This window comes from Gouania willdenowi, chromosome 7 (assembly GCF_900634775.1).
Source record: "Gouania willdenowi chromosome 7, fGouWil2.1, whole genome shotgun sequence".
NCBI classification, from domain to species: Eukaryota; Metazoa; Chordata; class Actinopteri; order Blenniiformes; family Gobiesocidae; genus Gouania; species Gouania willdenowi.
In genome coordinates, this window is record NC_041050.1 from 38,621,238 (window position 1) to 38,643,610 (window position 22,373).

Sequence of the window (22,373 nt, forward strand, 5' to 3'; positions counted from 1 at the left end):
CCACACAATGACGTCACACAGTAAAAAACGCCCCCTCAGCGCATAAAGACCCAAAGATCAAATAATAAAGTTACAGAAGAACAAATGAACAAGTACATGAATCAATCAATAAACAAGTCAATTAATGGATGAATAAATATGATCGATTATAAGATTATAATTTAACACACAAACAGGACCTCGGTTGGATTAGAACCAACGACCCTCCCATTACAAGCCTTCATTAATCGTTACACCACCACTGGATGAATGAAGGAATGCATTAATTAATGATTGTTCCATTAATCCTCAGTAATAACTTCCTGAGCAGAGAAGCCCAGACGTGTTTCTGCCTCTAAATGATCCCATATCGTTCCCAGCCCACAGAGGTGTGGTCTCTCAGAGGGAGGAGCAGCTGCTCTACTCTGAGCTCCTCAGTGTTCTCAGGCTGAAGCAGTGGATCTGATTATCAAAACATCACCTTTTTCTTCTTCTGCACATCCTGACACATTGCGCTCCTCAGGGCGGCGTTAAAGCTATTTTTGTGATATTATTGTCACTATTGTTTTGTACATTTGTATTATTTTGCATATTCTATTTATATTACTGGTGTTTTTCTATGTTTATTCTTTTACTCCATTTATTCTTTAGTCTTTTAATGGGGAACGTTGTTTCTTTATGTACATGTTCATTCACATAATGAAAATAAAATCTTGAAATATGTATTATTTTTAACCGTGTAAAATAATAAATATAAAAATAAAAAAATAATTTTAATGAGTTATTTTTCATATTTTATTATTGCTAGACATTAGGTAATCTCAGATGGGGTCACGACCCCAAGGTTGAAAAACCATGAACATACGCACGCAACGCACAGGTCATTGGTTGAGGTGATTAAAGTTGTACACACCGTGTTTGATGTCTCACCCTGTGTCTCCCTCCAGCGGCTCAAAGTAGAACTGATGAAATACAAACAGAGGACACGATAACGATAATGTTATAACAATAACGATACGGGACGATATTTTTAAAAAAAGTGAAAAAAGAGGACAAAGCCAGGCAAACTTTCACAATAAAAGCCCACAGCCACTCAGACTAAGGTTTTGATGATTCAAAAGCTTTAGTTTAGTTTCACTGAATCACAGGCACTTATTTGTAAATCTTCACAATAAAAGCATGCATTGAACAACTATTTTGACTTTTATTTTTTAAAGTTAAAGAATGCATTTAAAGATTTAAAAAGAAATTCTAAACTTCTCAAAGAGCAGCAGAAACACAAAAAAAAAAAAACACTGACAGGAACATCAAACCTCTCAAATGGTTATAAAAAGACTAAAAAACACAATTTAAAAAGAAAAAGTAAATAAGTTGTAAACATTTTATTTTGAAACCATGTTAAAGATAATACACTTTTATTTTTTATGTTTATTTTACACATACTGTAGTTCGTAGTGTCATTGAAAACAATCATTGTACATTAAAAAAAGAGGCGAACAATGTTTTCAAATAAAAGACAAAAATATATATTTTGAAAATACTAACATATCTTATCTTAAATTCACATTATTTGTTTAATACTGAAAAGTAAAAATAGTCTTCCTATGGAATAGTTTGGTTCAAGAACATTTTCTCCTAAATAATAAATGTATAACATTTTATTTTGAAATGGCTGAAAGCTACCTGAGTTTGTGTAATATGTCACTTTAATACTGAAAATGTTAGTTTTTAAAAAATGTTTTTGGAGTAAAATAATCCAACATTTTAATTTGTAATTAACTATTTTTAGCTGCTTCATTTAAAAAACAAAGAGGATACAAACAAACATGATTGAAGATGAAAGAAAAAAAAAGTCAGAAATTAGACTTATTTTGAAATAAGTCATTAATTAATTTGAAATTTTAGAAAAATTATAAAACAATCCTTTTTTTATTCCCTTGCTCACAATCAACATAACCATATAATTAGAACCATTATTTCAAAATAACACTTATCTTTGGAGTGAAAGGTCTGACTTTTTATTTTGAAAGGGTGTAAGTGTTTTTATTAAGTTGCTTCATTGGGAAAAACCCACCATGAAACACCATAACCTATAATGTTTTAAAACCTTGTGCGAGGTAAACATATGTGCTTTTATTCTGAAATGTCATATTAAAAGTTAAATATTTATATTTTAAAAATTGGACATTTTAGGGATTTGATTCCAGCCTGTGAGTGGGCGTGGCTTCAAAGCAGGTTGCGTTCTGATTAACAGCGGTGTGGGCGTGTCCTGATGATGGCGCTGCTCTTGGTGACTCAGCATCCTTTCTTTTTCTCCTCAGACCTGCAGAAACACAGGACGAAGAGTTTTAGATTCACACACTTCAGGGTTCATCTCACACACACACACACACACACACACCTTAAGGGGACGTTAAAGACGGAGGAAAACAATGAGCTGAAAATATATCAAGTTACACTGACATAAAAAAGAACGAAAAATATACATTACGTGCACGTTACATAACTTACCTTATCAATGTGTGTGAACGCTGTTAGCCACTTCCTGTTTTTTGAATGCTACGTCACAGCTAATGTTCTAATGTAGTGATTCATTGGTTAATTTTAGTATTATTGTCTTAATTTTAGAATACAATAAAAGGTCCACATCGCTATGTATTTAAATGTGAATATTTGATGAACAGGCTCTGCGATGTGATTGGCTGTCGACGACCTGTGGTCCCAGTGTGAGGCAACGTAACGAGCAGCTCGACCAATCAGAGCTCTGCTCCTGGTACGGCCCCGCCTTGTGAGAACCTGTGCGCTATTTTATCTAAGCATTTCAAAATAAAAGGCTTTACATTCCTCTCCCAGGCTCGAGATATTCATTTTGATTTGGAAATGTTTTACTCTCACCTGCTGACTCAACAGATCTCTGTACGAGGATGACTATTGACGTTAAATTGGACGTATTTGTCGGATTTAAATAAAAAGTCAATCATCGTCTGCATACAGACTAATTTCACACCACTCACTGTATTTAAATATCTGTTTTTCAGACATTAATTCTCCTGCTGTTGTGATCTTTTGTTTTATTGTTTTTTATTCAGAACACTTTTGATTTCCTCCTTAAGATTTTATGAAAACATTGTTTCAAGAAGACAAAGACTCAGTGTTTGGTTCAGAGCGTAATTTATATAAAAATTTACCAAAAAAAGTATTTACACAAACACACACCGCGTCACCCAGTAACACAAAACAACCAACGAAGAAGAACGGAGTCGGACAGCGAGCCACCCACCAGGGGGCACCCCCCCCCTCATCTTGTGCAGTGTCTCAAACAGACAGCAGGTGGCGCTGCTGCAGGGCCAAACTAAAAAAGTGACTGTAACACAACCAACAAAAAATAACATTTATATTTATGTTCTTTTATCTCAACTTTCTCCTTTTGCCCAAAAAAAAAATCAACAAATCAAGTAAAATTCACCTCGTTTGTCTCCGTCCTCACAGTTTGATTTCAGCGCTGAGAAGATAAACTTTAACATCGTTCATTCATTCAACTTTATCCTTCACCAAAACACAAACGTCACATCGTTGAACTTCGGATTTCTCTTGCTTTGCGTCCCTCGCCACCTAGTGGCTGCAGGCGGTGACTCAGCTTTAGAAAAGGTCGGCTTTTAACGTCACGTCTCATCTTAAGGGACAAAAACTGAAGGAAAAAGTCCCGTCTCAATGGAAATCCACTTTTCTTAAATGTGGCTAAAGTTAGCGATGTGGCGAACGTTAGCAACTCAGCACTAATGATCAAATCCTTCAACTGCAAACAAGACGATCCTGATCGACCAATCAGAGACAGGTAAATGTTTAAAGTACAACTTCACCTTAGAAGATCCTCTATTTACGTCAGTGACGTATGAAGGATTCATGATGGGGGCGTGGCTTTAACTTGGTCCTGAAGGTTTGAGATGTTTCTCCGCTTAGCTACGACAAAAGACTCAGTGTAAGGAAAAATATCTATTAGCATTAGCCAAACAAGTGCTAGCATTAGCCAGCTGAGACATTCTCTCTGAGAGCTGATTGGCTGCTCGGGGTCACCTGACACCTTCCTGTACGCTGGTCTTTTCTCAACGCTTCCCTTTGATTGAAGCAGACAGAAAAATAACATTCCCCAAAAAAAAAACAAACAAACATTGTAAACAATATCAAAGCGGCTGATTGGACGGGAACAAGCCACGCCTCCAGCCACCACCAATAATAATAATAATAATAATAATAATAAAATAACCCACACATAAACATTCGAATGGTCCGATCCAGACCAATGAGAGCTTCATATACAGAATAATTGACAGGTTTAAAGTGCTCCAATCAACGAGCACAGAGCTAGGCTAACTCTGCCCCCTCCCGCCACACACTCCAAGGTCCACCAATCAGAGCCGACTATGAACATTTGGCTTGTGAACACGCAGGAAAAAAAAAATGAAAAGGCACCCAACACAAACACCCAGCGTCACGTTTTCACCCAAAAACCCAGAAAAAAAAAAGCTCCAGATCCACAAGCTCAACATGCAACGCTGCCTCTGGTGGTCAAAGCTCGCATCAGCTCAACTAATCATAAGAAACACATTTAACAAAAGAATAAAAGAAGCAAAGCTTTCCTTCAGATGTTTCCATTATTTCATTTTGTTAACGTAATGTGAACTTAATCAATCCTTACATTAAAACCCGAGCGATTCAACTTCATTTAAATTATGAACTTCGGCATTTACAAACCGGAGACATGAAAGCTTCTCAGCTTTTACCTAATTTCGATCTTTGGATCAGTTCATCGCGATATTAAAAATTTAAAAAACGCAGAAGAAACCGATGGATCCACAGCATTAAATGTCATGTGTCGCCATCTGGTGGTGGAAGTCTGCGACAGCAGCAGTGTGAGCAAACAGTTTGGAAACCTCGAGAAAAAAGTGATGAAAAAAAAGGCTTGATCTACGGCTGAAATAAACATTTTTGCTTGAGTCGTAAACGTAACGCGTAAAAAAACATAACGCACGCCGAGGTCAAAGGTCACACGTTAACATTAACTCAGTGATATAACGTCGGCATAAGGCGTCGCTCCTTCAGAGAGAGGCGTTAAGGCAGATGCGGGAAGGGGCGGAGTCAGAGGTCAGGGGGCGAGGCCTCCCATCAGTCTGAGACCTGGACAGCAGGAGGAGGACGAGCGACACCCTCTGAAGCTCTGAGGAGGAGAGGGAGGTAGGTTAGTCAGAGGTCACCAGAAGGTCAAGTGAAGGTCAGCAGGAGGCGGAGCTTGAATCAGAGATTCTCAACTGGAGGCTGGGGACCCAAAGGTGAGTCGTAGACATGTTTCTTAGTGTTTGATGAGGACATTTAAAAATAGAAATCTGTCTTTATTTTGAAGGAGGCCTGAAAGAAACCAGTTGAGGAACCCTGTGTTAGTGGGAGGAGTGAGAAGGCGGAGCTTATTGATAAACATAATGTTTATAGTTTATTTATCTAAAAGAGTTCAATCATTTACATATTAGTTTTGATTAAATAATTAATCTTAATATTGAACAAATTATAATTGATATCAAAACATGATGTTATTAACTGTAATATTATTATTTAATAAACATAAGATTTATTTGATGTGTTACTATAATCATGTTACAAACAGAAACACTGACTGAACTCTTTTTGCATCAATCAAAAAAAAAGTCAGAATCCGCCTTCTCTCTTCTCTGATAGGTTTAAAACAAAAGCTTGTCCCGCCCACTCTTACAGCCCATCACGTAGAGAGGAAGATGTTTGAAGTCACGCTCTCTGACGTTGAGTAGCGACTAGTTTGAGGAGAAACATCACCAACAAGGTGGAGCTTCACATCACCAGTTAAACACTGCGATCTGATACTCTAAACTAGTCAGTACTCATGGTCGTGTGTGGAGGGAACGGGGCAAACAGAAAGTAGAAGCACACTTCATCACCACTGACTTTGGTAGAAACTCTGTCATCTCCTCGCTGAGGCTGGAGGAGGTAGCAAGGGGGGAGGGGTCTGTCACGGGGAGGCTGTACATGTAAACGGCGCTGATCACAAGCCCCGCCCCCAGCATGAAGAGGATGTCCACGTGGAAGCCAAACAGGTAGACCGACATCACCGTGGAAACCACGATGGAGCAGGAAGTGGCGAAGCCCTTCAGGATGTTGTCGGCGTACTTGACGACCACAGCCACCAGCAGTCCCCCGAACGCCTGGTTGCCCACCACGCACCACACGGCGCTGGTATAGCCGAAGAAAAAGCCGTGCTCTGCTATGGCGGCGCCGTCATTCCACCACAGTGCGGCGGCACCCAGTGTGGTGCCAAACACGCCCAGCTGCACGTTGAGCAGCCACACAGACGCTGAGCTGCCCTTCAGGATCTTCTCAAAGTAAACGCCGGCAAAACCCGATGACAGGCAGCTGATCACCACGGCAACCAGACCCACCACGTAGTTCTGAGCCGCGCCACTCGCCACTGATTCTTTATTCCCCTCCTGCTGCAACTGAAATAGATCATTAGCATTAGCACACACACGTGAATATAAATTTGTCATGTGACATACTACTGTGCCATATGGACAAAGTCTTATATCACGATATAGGTAATAAATTTATAGCATGACGATATATATCCTAATATAATATTTCTTACTTAAAATTACACATGAAATAAATGAATAATTGCTGTTAATTATATATTTTACTGTATATAAAAATAAACAAAATAAAAAAAAACCCCAAATAACTAGTACTTCTTTAAGAATCTTCTCAATGAAGGAATATTTGTGACTTTTGCTCCAAATATTGTCACGTGTTCTGATTTGTAAATGTGTGGAAATGCCACCAAGGGGCGTAAAAACCACCAATAATGTCCACTACTATGGTTTTAAACCGTACCTGTAGTGAATTTGACTGCATCACAGAACAAATATGATAAAGGTTTGGTCAGGTTCTATCTTTAAAAGTCCTTCTAGAGCAGCAGGAAATGAATTAACACTAACATTTGTGAGACAGGTTTGCAGCTATTTATCTTGGAAGAGTCATATTGGCTGTAGTGACACAGTTTGTAATCAGACTGATTGATGACCCAATCTGGGTGAAAAAAGCAGCGTTTCACCTCCACATACCACAGTATCCATTTAGTGCATCTTTGTGTCTCTAAACTAGGGTTGCCACCCGTCCCTTAAAATACGGAATCGTTCCTATTTGGTCATTAAATGGTGAGTCCCGTACTGAGCCAAAACGAAACGCTGTTTGTTCCGTATTTACATAAATGACCAGAACACTAGACAAGTTGGTCAGACCGTCACACACAAAATAAATGCAGGAGGGGTTCTCCTTGGATCTACGTAGGACCTGCCAACGTGCCCAATTAATATTCATGCTCGATATGTTGCAAGAAATTAGCAATTGTTATGTGTTAACCGACATAATCATGTGTTATCAAATGCAAGTTCCACAAATACATCAACTAAATATATATATATAATTAATAATATTATTCAACAATTGTAACTATGTATAGAATTTTCTACACTATATTGTCTTCATTTACTTTGGAAGGATTTTAATCCAGGTGAGAGGAGGAAAAATGGCTCCTTTGAGAATAATGGTTGCAGACCGCGGTCCTAGGTATACATGAACACCTTTCAGGAGGTACACTGACATATGAGTTTATTTTTCAACATTGTAGATTTATTTTGTTTTTTTTACATGCGTTCAGACTTTTTTTTTTTATAACCATCAATCATAAATTGTTGCACAACTCTTTAAAATACACCAGAAGGTGAAGTTTAAATTCTAAAACGAGCAAAAAAAAAAAAATCAGAAATAAATGAATAAAAAGGCCAAAATTCAAGGTTAATGTTGGACGAGAGAGGAAAGAGTTTAGATGAGCCTGCAGACACTAATAGAACATGCATAACATGAGCTCAGGGGTACATGGGGCAATAACGTTTGAGAAACACTGTTCTACGTCCAAATGGTTCTATTTTGTGTTCACGGTCCCTTGGGTGTCCCTTATTTTATTTTCTGAAAGGTGGCAACCCTACTCCGAACTTAACGCTTGTGTCTGGTGTTAAATGATGTAGAATTAGGCTGGATCTGACCAGTGGGTGTGGCTTCAGTAGCTGATGGTGGCTACACAAGACTACACCACGTTGGTGTAAAGTAACATCTCTGGGTGATGCTAACATTCGCCTGCTAGCATCATCATATTTTAACTACAGACACACATTAAATTAGACACAGAAACCACCGAGGGTTATATCGTACACTACACGGTTTTATATCACACTACCATATATATATATATATATATCGTTATATCGCACAGCATTAATGTGACGTCTGTCATGTCATGTCGTGGAGGAGGTCCAAACCTGTACGATGCCAACTCCCAGGAAGAGCAGCAGCAGAGAAACCCACTGAACCTTGGACAGAGTCTTCCTGAGCATCATCACGCTGAAGAGCGCCGTGGTCAGAATCTTCAGCTGGTACGTCACCTGAGGGGGAGGAGCTTTAAGTAAGTGATTGCAGGTAACTTTGTGTAACTATGTAAAGGAAAGTAAACGAAAACAATGCTGAAAGCAGCATTAGCTATGTTAGCTACATTAGTTCTGCTAGCTAAATTAGCCGTGTTAGCTACATCAGCCATGTTAGCTACTGTCAGTGCCCAATCCATTCACGGACCGATAGTTTCAGATCCTTTCAACGCATGTGCGTAGACTACGTCACTTCCTTCACTCACAATCCTTACGACGGAGACCCTGGGACATGATATTTGAATCTATGCTGACCATACGATGTTTGTTAAATATTTTAATAGTACACATTTAAATATGTGGTGTTTCTATAGTTAATAAAAAATAAAACAAAATGGATAAAAACAATACACAACGTTGACAATCAAAAACCAAACAGAAATAAGATAAAAACCAAAATAATTCTGACTTCTATCAAAACGTAAATTTGTAATTATCTTTAAATAACAGGGTTTCAACCTTTTAAATAATACACAAACTGCTGTAAAATAGGCTGGCCGGATGGAGACGTGTTTTCTGCATGCATTGAAATTATCCAAATCTATCAGGCCCGTGAAATGATGGGGTACTGACAGCTACAATAGTCTTGTTAGCTACATTAGCTGTATTAGCTACATTAGCGATGTTGGCTACATTACCTGCGTTAACTGCAGTAGCTGTGTTTGCTACATTAGATGTGTTAGCTCTGTTGGCTACATTAGCTGTGTTTGCTACATTAGATGTGTTAGCTCTGTTGGCTACATTAGATGTGTTAGCTCTGTTGGCTACTTTAGCTGTGTTAGCTGCATTAATTCTATGAACTACATTAGCTGTGTTAGCTACATTAACTCTGTTAGATCCATTAGTGGTGTTAGCTACATTAGCTCTGTTAGCTACATTATCTCTGTACATTAAGCTACATTAACGTGTTAGCTACATTAGCTGTCTTTGCTAAATTAGCTGTCTTTGCTAAATTAGCTGTCTTTGCTAAATTAGCTGTCTTTGCTAAGTTAGCTCTGTTCACTGTATTAGCTCTGTTCACTGTATTAGCTCTGTTCACTGTATTAGCTCTGTTAGCTACATTAGCTCTGTTAGCTACATTAGCTCTGTTAGCTACATTAGCATACTGACCTGGAAGGTGGCAGCGGGCAGGTTGGAGATGGCTATGTACTGCAGGTTGTTCTGTAATGTGTAGATCAGAGAAGGAACGCAGAGCTTCAACGTTTCCTTATACTGGAGCACCACAGAGTCTATGAGGTGTGAACAGGTGGACCACACACTCACTGAAAACACACACACACACTTGTTATTATTAATAATAACAATAACAGTGTTAATGATGATAGTGTGACTCACGTCTCCTCTGAACCAATAGGATGATCACACAGGTCAGAACCTTCAGAACTTCAGCCATGACCACGGCCGACGTGGAGAAGAATCTGTCCCCAGGTAACGTTCGTACGTACCTTATGCTGAGGATCAAAGATGCATTCTGGACCACCAGCACCGCCAGACTCACGTACTTCAACTTACTGTTAGCTAAACACACAGAGGAATGGGCAGCCAATCAGAAAGAAGGACACACAGCCAATCAGAGAAGAGGTCACACAGCCAATCAGAAAGAAGGACACACAGCCAATCAGAGAAGAGGACACACAGCCTATCAGAGAGGAGGGCACAGCAAGTTTTGGTTTTTCCTGATAAATATAAAACCCCAAAGTTCATAATGTTCAGCTGACTTAAGGTACAAAGAATTCAGACTAACTGAATATTAATCATACGTTTGAATAATATAAGTCAGGATAAGACGCTGGAAGATATGTTTTATCGGAAAGATTCTTCTTCCTGTGAGCTTACAAACATCCACATGCTGCTGTTGCTCCTCCTCACTGCTCCACGTCTGCATATTGGCAGTTATGAATGTGTTTCAGTCAGATAGATAGATCTATGTTAGAGCAGAGACACCTTTGACCTGCTTTACAGGAACCGACCAATCACAGAGAGTTTAGAGCAGGGGTCACTATGTTTATATATTTGATCGCAACACTGACAGGAACAGAGGTGTGTTCCATAAAGGAGGGTTAACAAACTCTGTCTATCCATAAACTCTGGGTCAACATATCCCGCGATGGGAAACTCTGGGTATCTGATTCCATTACAGCTGGTATGAAGTGGGTTAATCAACCCTGAGTATGTAAACATTGGGTTACTGACGTGCGCGCGCGCGCGCGATAAAAAGCCATCATCAATGGATCGAAGATGACTCGAGCTGCCATGACAACCAAACGGAAGAGAGTGATTTATTCAGTGACTATTGTGGCTTAAATCACCCGTAATTAGTCACACTTTTTGGTCGCTTCATCACTTTATTGCTTCAGTGATGTGACGAGCGGTGAATAATATGAATAAAATGTGTTTGAGGAGGCGTGGCAGCAGCATAGGATGTCTGCATAGAGAGCCCTCCTGTTATACTGGATATAAAGACAGTGACAGCCGCTTGATATCTAATGAATTATATTGATTTTTAATGTAATATTGTCACCAGAGTCATCTCAACGTCCTAAAAAATGTCATAAGAAAATTAAAAAAAATGAAAGAAAACTACCGTTTGCACAAAAAAAAAAAAAAAAAACGTAAAGCAACACAACCTTACTAATGATGTGAACACGTCTGTGGTGTGTGATGTTACTAATGTGTTTCAGAGAAAAGTGTTAAGGTTCATTCATGTGTTCAGAAACGGTGTTCAGGTGGGCGGAGCCAGGTAGAAACCCAAGGTTTCTTTGATAAAACCTGCCAGCGACCAGGTTTAGTTCACGGACAATGTTGCCATGGTAACATACTCAGAAGAACATACCTCACGTTTAGGAATGAGATACTCAGAGTTTCCCTCATTTAAACCTAAACATACTCAGAGTTTGAACATAACCTGTTTTATTTAAGATTAAATCGGCCATGTAATGTTAGTACATTATTGGAATTTGTCTTCTGCACTTAACCCATCCCTGAGGAGCAGTTGGCAGCCATTTTGCGGCGCCTGGGGAGCAGTTCGGGGTTAAGGGACTTGCTCAGCATCCCACAGTGACGGCCCCGGTGAGGCTTGAACCGGCAACCCTCCGATTACAAGCCCAGCGTCCTTAACCACTAGGCCAACCCCTCAGATCTATTCTTCATACATCTGTGACTTAGAACTGAAACTAGATGAGGGTGTGTTTGGTTTTATTTACCTGTTATTCAGCCTCTTTGCCCCGCCCACTAAACAAACTGTGTGCGTGTCCACGTCAGCAGCTCTGACACACCTGTGTAACCTGCTCTGTTTTAGAACTAACTTCAGCAGCAATCACTGGTTAAGCCAGGTTTAAACTAGTTAACAGTGTGAATAAACTACAAACTAGTGAGTTAGCTTAGGTAAACAAACCAAACTAACCTTTAAAGCACTGTAACAGTTAAAATTCACATATATTTGTGCCCGGACACAGAGCCCGAGAGGCCGAGAAAAGTCAGCGTTGCTCACGGTGAAACGGATTCGGTGGTTTCCGAGTGATCTAGTGACCGGATGTGACTGCTAGTGACGTTTGTAAAGGACAACGATTCGGGAAAATAACAACCCGTTGTTGAGGAATCCGCAGTTTGTGATGATGATGATGATGATGATGATGATGATGATGAAAAACAGATTAAACACTTCTGTGAGATGTGTGTGTTCGAGTCAAATTCACTGATCAAACCTGAACGTCTCAGTATGCTAACAGGAAGCTAACATAGTTTATTCTGCTACATATATGAGCTCATAAAGTCTCTGATGTGCCAGTTAGATGATATTAAAATGTACAAATGTGTGTGGAATGATTTAAAAAAAAAACATTTAACCGTCAGAGTGAAGCTTTCTATCATGTAAAACGGACACCGGTAGATTCGTTACACCGGTGGATCCAGGACTGACTCACCGGAGCCCTGAGTCCGACCCACCGCCGCCTCTTTGTTGCTTCTTTCTGTGGACATTGTGAGCTCCGCTGTCGGTGGGGAAGCTCCGAGCCGGAGCTCCGACCTCCGGCGCGCTGTGAGTGGCGAAGCAGGAGGAGGACAGCTGTCTGCCGGGGTGGACGCAGCGAGCAGCCGCAAAGCGAGAACAACCGGAGGACTACAAACACAAAGAGCGGCGAGCAAACAGGAGGACTCACTCTGACCTCTGATCAGGTCAAATAAAATAGGAAGTGTTTATTGATACGGAAACGTATCAATAGCCTAATTGACTATGGGTACGTTTTCCAGACGTTTTCTACATAAGCGTAATGTACCTGTGTTTTCACCGTGTCACCGCTTTTATCAGATATATATTTTTTCTTTGCAGCGAAAGGAAGAATTCTTGAGTCGGGCGCCTTAGTCCACATGGACATCCTGACACAGTCCCAGTCCTGAATAGACTGTCATTCTATTCAGACACAGCGCCCCTCATTGGCCAGTTTAGGCGAGTGATAGGTGGACCTGCAAAGTTATATATATATAAAATTTGTCTTTGTCTTCAAATCTACTAAAATACAATAAACGGCATAGATTGGTGTTAAATGTGAACTTTTGTTAATAAGCTATTTAAAGATTAGGATCTATGTATCTATCCAAACAAATTTTTGTTTCACTGCTGTTTCATAATCTAATGTTAGAGTGAGACCTCTTTTTATTTATTGAGACGATCATTTTTTATCGTTTCCTGTTTGTATTGGCTGCCTGCTGGCCCCGCCCCTTTTTCTGTTTATAAAGACAAGGCTACCCTTTGGTGGTCAAAGATTAAACTGATTAAGGAGGTCTCACTCCGCATCAGATTACTTAAATTTCGTTTTTCTTTTACAATAACAGGAAAAAATAATTTGTGATAAATATTTAAGATTAATTCTGATCAATATTTTAATTCTTAGTCAATAGTCAATTAGTTCCATAAAGCGAGTTATGTTCAAACGCTTGAGTATGTTCGGGCTCAAATGAGTATCCCATTCCTAAACAGGAGGTATGTTCTTTTCTGAGTATGTCACCATGGCAACATTGACCATGAACGAAACCTGGTCGCTGACAGGTTTTATCGAAGAAACCCTGGGTTTCTACCTGGCTCCGCCCACCTGAACACCGTTTCTGAACACTTTAATGAACCTTGAAACTTTTATCTAAAACACATTAGTAACATCACACACGACAGACGTGCTCACATCATTACTAATGTTGTGTTGCTTTACTTTTTTTTTTGTGCAAACGGTAGTTTTATTTCTTACATTGTGGATACAGATCATTAAGTGAAAGACACTGAGAGGTTGATCTGCATTAAAACATCTACTGACGTCTGACGTGACGGGAGGGCTCTCTATGCAGCCATCCGGCTTATTTCACCCATCAGGGTGAATAAATCACTCTCTTCTGGGTGGTTACCATGGTAGTTTGTGTAATCGTCAATCCATTGATGATGGCTTTTTATCGCACGTGCACGTAAGTAACCCAAGGTTTACATACTCAGGGTTGATTGACCCACTTAATACCAGCTGTACTGGAATTGGATACCCAGAGTTTATGGATAAACTCAGAGTTTGTTAAACCTCCTTTATGGAATACCTCTCTGATAGACGGGCTGAGTTTATCCTGGAACAGCAGTTCTCATGGAAACAGTCAGGTTAAAGTCAGGTTTAGTTTATCCTGCTGCTCAGTCAGAGCTTCATCTAATATCAGAGTTTCTTAGTGATTTTAATTCCAACACAGAATGTTCTGCTGTCTATCTTCATGTGTAATAAAGTTTGAGATAAAAATCCTTATTTTTGTGTCAATGTTTTATGAATCTGCAATGGACTGGTGCCCTGTCCAGGTTGTACCCCCGCCTAGCGCCCAGTGTGAGCCGGAGTTAGGCACCAGCAGATCTCTGCGACCCTGAAAACAGGAACAAGCAGGTCTGAAAATGGATAGATGTTTCATGAATTAATAAGCAAAAAATAAATTAAAAAAACATAAAGATGACTGACACGCTGAAAGTTTTATTCAAACGGATGTTTTTCACTTTCTATATTTCACAAAAATCCTTATTTAATGTAAATAAAGTCACTACGTGGCAACTCCACCCAAACAAAAGGTCCAGAGTTCAGACTTTAGCACAAAATATTCCGTCTTCGTTCTTCAGTGTTTGCATCAGGGGGCGGAGACTCCAAACAGCGACAGGAAGTAGAAACTTTAACAACGCTGACCTTTGCGTGACCAGCGCTGAGTCGGCAAAAAAACAAAACAAAAAACTTTGCGTTGGTGGAAACAATAAATAATCCTGCTCTGCTCTGAGCTCCTCACAGAGACGAAGAGCCCCGCTCTGCTCCGAGCTCCTCCTGCTCTGCTCCTAGCTCCTCCCCCTCCTCCATCCAGGGGTGGGACAGTATGTCCTGCAGCGTTGGACGAGCGGCAGGATCCAACGATAGGCACCATCGGACGAGGGACTGACAGTCTGTGGACGCACAACAGACACATTAACACACAGATGCACATTAATACACACACAGAGTGTAGATGTTGACCTCTGACCTTTAGAGAGCCTTAGTGTGAACCTGGGCGTGGCTCTAATGATGCTGAGGTCAGAGTGAAACGGAATGTCTCCCTCCAACATGTTGAAGAGCAGAACACCCAGGGACCACACGGTGAGGGGGAGGGCCCGGTAACACCCTGACTCCACCCACTCAGGGGGGCTGTACACCCGCGTACCTGCCAATCAGAAACAGGCCTCAGGATCAGGGTGTGGCCACACTGACATCACATTGATTGGTCCATGATTAAACCCAATAAAACACTCACTACTGACCCTGAACGCAGCGTCAGGTAGGGCCGTCCCCTCTAAGGCCGTCCCCTCTAAGGCCGTCCCCTCTAAGGCCGTCCCCTCTAGGGCCGTCCCCTCTAGGGCCGTCCCCTCTAAGGTTCTATTATTCAATGATTATCATATTTTTGATGCATCTTTTCCTCACTTTGTGGCTACTTAATACTTTTAAATAAGGTTTATGTGTCGGTATCATTAATTCAAGTAATTAAACAAATGTAACTCCATTATCATTATCTATGTCAAATAACCAAATCCAACAGTAATCAGATTACAAAAGAAAAATACTATCTTAAGAGAATGTTCTCTCACTGAGGTCCTGGTGACAGGAATGAACAAACCTCTCAGACAACTATGAAATAATAGGAAACATCAATGGATTCTTCCAAACTCTAGTTTTTAACCCTGATGAGTGAATCTCACGCTCAGTAACTGTAGCTTTAAAAGTCAAACACACTCGCCTGAATCATGATTGATCTAATAATCAATGCATTGTCTCACTCTAATGTGTGTCTACTGACCCTGGAAGCAGGCGTAGGGCGTGTCTGTGAGAACAGCTCCTGATCCAAAGTCTATGATCTTCACCTCCAGGGTTCTCATGTCCAACACAATGTTCTCATCCTTAATGTCTCTGTGTAGAACGCCACGAGCGTGCACGTAGAGCAGCGCACGGACCACCTGAGCAAAGATCCTACACAGAGACACACTGGTTACATTGGTTTTACTGGTCAGTTAGCGTTTAGCAGTTAGTGGCACTCCTAATGCTAACCTGCGTGCTAGGCTCTCGCTCAGAGCTCCTCTCTCTGTGATAAAGTCAAACAGATCCTGACTGTGAGGCGGACGCTCCATCACCAGCAGGAAGCCCCGCCCCTTCACCTCCGCCCAGTCCAGCAGCCGGACCACGCCCACGTGACCTCCGCCCTCTGAGAGGCGCTGCAGCAGACACACCTCCATGGGAACGGGCTGAGCCACGCCCGGCTGTGGGAGGAGCAACAAATCATTCAAAACTTAAGATTTAAATAAACACAAAACACTTTGTTCTGCTGAAAACAAACTTTTAGTCAAATTATTTCAAGTTATTTAGTTGTAAAATATCAGAGCAACTGCCCTTTATGGGTTGAAACCAGGATATTACAATCTTAATGTTTCTATTGGCTGAGAACCAGATTCTTATTTTCTAATGCAAATGTAATTCAGAAATAAACTTCAATCCGAATTAGGTGGCTGGTTTATTATGATTTTATTTCCAAATTAAATGATTCCTCTTTCTTGTAAACAGTGAATTCCGTGCTGGTGACGACATAATCCAAGATGGCCGCCCAGACTCCAGCCAAGACCAATTATTTAATAAGAAGCTTAGAAGACATGGATTTAATGAAAAGAGTGAATGGATGGAAGAATAAACGTGCGGACATTCACATGGACTTATTACACACACGGACCTTGGCAAACAGAACAGGCTTCATCGAGGCATGAAGCACCAGAGCTTCACTAATGCTTTATCTTCTGCTCCGTGAAACCATGTGTTAGTGTCGAGCTACTGCTTCAAACCTACTAGGACTGAACGATTTTGACCAAAAGCAAAATTGCAATTTTTTGCAATCAATATTGTGATTTCGATTTTACTGCGATTTTTCCTCTGTTCACCACAATAAATAACAAAAATGTACTTTATACATTACTGGTCATTGATTAATAAAAAACTAGACAATGTTATATTTTTGGAATTCCAAATGTATTCAGTGGATTGCCCATCCGGTTAGGAAACATTAAGGAAAACCAAGCAAAGTGCAGAGAGTGCTGCAAACATATCTGTGTATTAAACTGTTCAACATCTGAACTATTCAGTAAACTCACTGGCTCTGAAGTATTGACTTCAAGTGTTATCAAAGAATAAATATCAGAAGCACTGGAAATATACAGTAAATAATATATATATATCTTTTTGTTTAAATGAAATATTACTTTCAAAGTAAAATCCTGATGCGGGCGCATTACCGCCATCTGGCGGACAGGCTGTGTGTGGTCACAAATATATTGAATGGATTGAATGGGAGCAATTAAAATAATGCAATTTATTTAATTGCAATAACAAAAAAAAAAGCATTGCTGTCTGACAAAGATTGCACTTCTTGTAGTGTTGACCTTTGACAGCATGTGCAGACAAAAAAAAAATAAATCTACCAAACGGCAAATCAAAATCGCGTGCCTACGCGATTTCGAAATCGCGTCATGTAATATCGCAATAAAATCGCTGTTTGTTGTATGTTTTTCCGAATATAAACCTCAATTCGGGACTTAACATTTCCATGTAAACACAAAGCAGAACACTCATTTCAAATAATTTAATTAGGAATAACTAATTCCCAATTAAAAAATAAAATGTAACCAAAGATTTTATAGTAGTATAGAGTGGGCATGTCTTAACTGCTCCAGGAGCCCCGCCCATAATCAAGGTATTTAAAAAAAAATAAATAATTCCACCCTAGTAGCAGGTCAGACAAGTTAGTTACTCTAAAGTTCCTCAGAAAGTTGGAGTTTTATTTTGAAAAACTACCAGCTGTCGTAGTTTACAGGTGAAAACACCGTTATTTAACGTCACTGATCCAAAGTGTGTTTAATAAAACTAGTGCAGCGCCCATAGGAAGTATATATTGCTATAGAAAAGTGGTAGATTCTACGCAGCTTTCATCTTATCCTGAGTTACCATGACTACATGTTAACATTGAGCTGTTCTGCAAAGCTGCATATAAGACAATTTTATGAAATAATTTATTAACGGTATCATTGCAGTCCAAACAAATCCAACGTTGCACACCTTTGAGCCATGTTGAAAGTCTTAGGTCAATCTGAGCTTGATTCACAGAGATATTTGAGGAACACACACACAGACAGACACACACACACACACACACACACACACACACACACACACACACACACACACACACACACACAGACAGACATATATTCCTTGCTTTCATAGATAGATTTAAATAGTGTTCAGTGTGTGTGTGTGTGTGTGTGTGTTGCTTTCAGGGGAAACCCAAAGCAACATTGTGTAATTTCCTGAGCTGTGATGTCAGAGGGGGAGGCCCCGCCCACCTGTGTCTACCCCCTGAGTGCACAGCAGGGGGTAGAGTTTAGCTCAGTGATTCCTAGCCAGTAAAAACCTGAAGTGAAGGATCAATTTATCCAATAATATCACTCTCACTCACTCTCATCCTTTCCTTTCAATATAAGAGCCCTTTCCTTTAACCAACAAAGTAAATAAACTTTATTTATAGAGTATGGTGCAAAACACATTTACAGATACCACAAATTTACAAATTATTGCAAAACTTTTACAAACGGCCACAACTCTTTTACAAAAGATTTGTAAATCTGTCTCAACATTTGAGAAAGTGTTTTGCTATTTGCATTTTTTTTTTAATAATTATGTATATATGTTTTCAAATTTTTAAATGTGTTGTGGAATTTGTAAAAGTTTTGCAATAATTTATAAACGTGTTGTGGAATTTGTAAAAGTTTTGCAATAATTTGTAAACATGTTGTGGAATTTGTAAAAGTTTTGCAATAATTTGTAAACGTGTTGTGGAATTTGTAAAAGTTTTGCAATAATTTGTAAACATGTTGTGGAATTGTAAAAGTTTTGCAATAATTTGTAAACGTGTTGTGGAATTTGTAAAAGTTTTGCAATAATTTGTAAACGTGTTGTGGAATTTGTAAAAGTTTTGCAATAATTTGTAAACGTGTTGTGGAATTTGTAAAAGTTTTGCAATAATTTGTAAAAATGTTGTGGAATTTGTAAAAGTTTTGCAATAATTTGTAAACGTGTTGTGGAATTTGTAAAAGTTTTGCAATAATTTGTAAACATGTTGTGGAATTTGTAAAAGTTTTGCAATAATTTGTAAACGTGTTGTGGAATTTGTAAAAGTTTTGCAATAATTTGTAAACGTGTTGTGGAATTTGTAAAAGTTTTGCAATAATTTGTAAACGTGTTGTGGAATTTGTAAAAGTTTTGCAATAATTTGTAACGTGTTGTGGAATTTGTAAAAGTTTTGCAATAATTTGTAAACATGTTGTGGTATTTGTAAAAGTTTTGCAATAATTTGTAAACGTGTTGTGGTATTAGTAAATGTGTTTTGCACTTCTCAGCCACCGTAATAGAGCCCCTTTCACAGGTAAAAACCACAAAGTGCTGTACAAACATTTCAGTATCATCTCGTCTAAAGAAAACATGGAAAAACAGTCACATAAAATGTGAGACAAGAACGGGAGAACCGTGGCTGCTGATTGGACAGAAACTCACCAGGCGGCTCCACGTTCCCACGCTGTCATGTGACACCTGTTTGATGGCGACCTGAGGAGAGGGAGGGGAGGAGAGGGGAGGGGGTGAGGGTTTGATTCCCATGCCTTCACCTGTAACTGATGATGTCATCGCTCTAACCTGAAGTCCGTCTGAAAGTCTCTGTCCAGAAAACACTGAACCGAAGCCACCGCTGCCAATCAGAGCGCCCAGAGCGTAACGCCTCAGGAAGTGCTCCTCCTCCAGGAAGTGCTCCACCACTGATACACACACACACAACCAATGAAATAATGTATTTTTTTCTACCTAAATATTTAGGGTTTTTGTAGTATGAAATAACTGAAAAGAGTTCCTGTACTGGTCTGGCACACAGCCAAGCAGACACACGAGTGAGAGAAGAAGATAGTTTAAGGCTCTTCACAAGTTTTGACTTCCTGTGGACTTCACTTTTGAGGAAACATACTTTTTGACTGTTCCTTATTGGCGATTATGTTTCACAACGTTCCACACACACATCTCAAAACACGCCCTCACCACACATAAGGTATGTATAATAAAAATATACTATGATGAGTAAAATATAACAAAAAAACAAAACAATATTTATACAAAAAGTACACAAAACGACAACAGAAATGCACTAAAATACACAAAATGACTCCAAAAAAACATATATTACAGAAAAATACACCAAACGACAAGAAAAATATAAAAATGACTCAAAACACACAAAACAAAATATTTATACAAAACATACACAAAATGACTCCAGAATCACACTACAATGGCAACAAAAAACAATAATTATACAAAAAATGTATCAAAACACAACAGAAAGATACATAAAAATCGATTCATAGGTATCAAGGTTCACATCGATGCTGTGAAAATTGAATCACAGTACTTTTTTTTATCCAGAAGTGTTGGCGGCGAGCGAAATTTGCTAATACTTTCTTTCTGGCCGCCTTCTACTCTTAAATATGTTAATAAATGATTCCTTACCCCTTTAGTACCGAAAGAATATCTGTAATATTACGGGAATATCTGTAAAAGTCACGTTTTTCTATTAGCTCTGTCTGCTAGCATAGCATCTCTTCTTCACTGCAAGAATATCTGCATGCCAACCGACCACTGTGTCACCAGCGCCCTCTGCTGGTTCAAACAAATATGACGCAAATACAATGCAGACTGTTTTTTTTTTTTTCAATTGTTAAGGCACAAAATACATTTTCAGTTGCACTTTTAAAAGAACAATAACTATTATGCAGTTTTGCATTGTTTACTATAGAACCATCATTTAAATTGATAGGCTTCTTCATTTGTATTATTCCTTTATTTATTTCATTCAAGATTTATTTTTAGTTAAATTGCATTGTTTTGAATAGTTTATCAAGGGATTCTTTTGACAATGAAAAATAAAAAAAAAATTGTACCGTATTTTCCCAAAAAAAAATAAAAGAATATTTTTCAGTCATTTATGTACAGTCCCATTTTGTAAAATAAATTGTGAGAGAATCGTATTGTGAATCGAATCGTATCGGGAGTTGAGTGAATCGTTACATCCCTAATATATATATATATGTATTTATAAAATTGACAACTCTACTTAAGCTCCTCCCACTATATGAATACATACTTCTGACGGGTAATGTACTAGTTTATTTAAATACAAATACACAAACAATTACATGTTTTGCACAATTTTAAATCCATTGAGACACACGTCACACTTCAGTGATTGTTTTTTAGTGGTTGTACACACTTTGTGATGATAACACACACACTTCACCAACCCCCAAGCTACGCCTCGGACCTCAGTTTGAGAACCACTAATCTAAGTTATTAGAAAATGTGCTGTGTATGTGTGTGTGTGTGTGTGTATGTGTTGTCCTGAAACCGTGGGAAAGTTTGAACACTAAAGAGAATCAGACTCACTTCCTGTTGTATCACTAGGATAAACGAACGAAATAACTGAAATATTTCACACTATATTTCGTATTTAAATTTTAATTAATGCAATTTGTGTAGTAAATATGAAATAGCAAAATATCAATATAAGTTCAAGCATATATATGTGTGTATATGTGTGTGTACGCACGTATATGTTTGATGTGCATGTATAACTGTATATATAAAAATACGTGTAGACTATATATTTAATGTGCATTGTAAAATAAATAAATAAAATAGTGATATTAGTTTCCTAGTTATTTTCTGTGATATTATTTAAAGAGCCTTGTTAAGTTTGTTGTGGATAAGCTTTAGCTACATCCTTTCGTTTTTCTGAAGAATAACGAAATAAAACTGAAATCAACTCAAATCCTAATCCAACACTTCCGGTTACATTCTGAATTTAATACAGATGAACTATCTGATTATTAGTGTGTTTAATTATAACTGATTATTAGTGACTTTAATGATAACTATCTGATTATTAGTTTTCTCACCGTGTTTCCCGTCCTTTGGCTCCATGTCAGTTGTTAGTGAATAAAATCCATTTCGCTGATTCGCTATGGCGGAAAAAAGTCACTTTTCGAAGCTTTTACTGAACAACAAATTAATTTTCTTTTCTCGCGCTGATTTAAAAAGTCAAACTTAGTGTTTTTCAGACTAGAAATGTTTAAATATCGATGATAAGTTCTGTCTAATGACTGCAGTGTGACTGCGGAACGTTAGTGTTTTTGATCCGCCTTTATAAACTCTACTCAGGCAACGCCCACTTTCT

General features: G+C 38.9%; 2 protein-coding genes across 3 annotated transcripts; both read right to left on the reverse strand.

The window, feature by feature from the left end:
• Positions 1-1,986: 1,986 nt before the first annotated feature.
• LOC114466612 (UDP-galactose translocator-like) lies at positions 1,987-12,681 on the reverse strand. 2 transcript variants are annotated; one of them, XM_028452191.1, is made up of 6 exons: positions 12,461-12,681; positions 9,873-10,055; positions 9,648-9,799; positions 8,376-8,498; positions 5,950-6,497; positions 1,987-2,302 (listed from the first exon to the last, which is right to left on the reverse strand). In XM_028452191.1, the coding sequence occupies exons 1-6, from the start codon at positions 12,513-12,515 to the stop codon at positions 2,275-2,277; spliced, it is 1,089 nt and encodes a 362-aa protein (XP_028307992.1). In that variant the 5' UTR covers positions 12,516-12,681; the 3' UTR covers positions 1,987-2,274. The 2 variants fall into 2 exon arrangements, with proteins under 2 accessions (XP_028307992.1, XP_028307991.1); XM_028452190.1 differs by lacking the exon at positions 1,987-2,302 and adding an exon at positions 3,134-5,194 and having other exon boundaries at positions 12,461-12,680.
• Positions 12,682-14,501: 1,820 nt separating this feature from the next.
• On the reverse strand, positions 14,502-22,338 carry LOC114466617 (serine/threonine-protein kinase pim-2-like). Its single transcript, XM_028452200.1, has 7 exons — positions 22,096-22,338; positions 19,790-19,908; positions 19,652-19,702; positions 16,109-16,317; positions 15,861-16,030; positions 15,054-15,230; positions 14,502-14,976 (listed from the first exon to the last, which is right to left on the reverse strand). Exons 1-7 carry the CDS (start codon positions 22,118-22,120, stop codon positions 14,822-14,824), a joined length of 906 nt encoding a protein of 301 aa, XP_028308001.1. The 5' UTR covers positions 22,121-22,338; the 3' UTR covers positions 14,502-14,821.
• Positions 22,339-22,373: the final 35 nt, after the last annotated feature.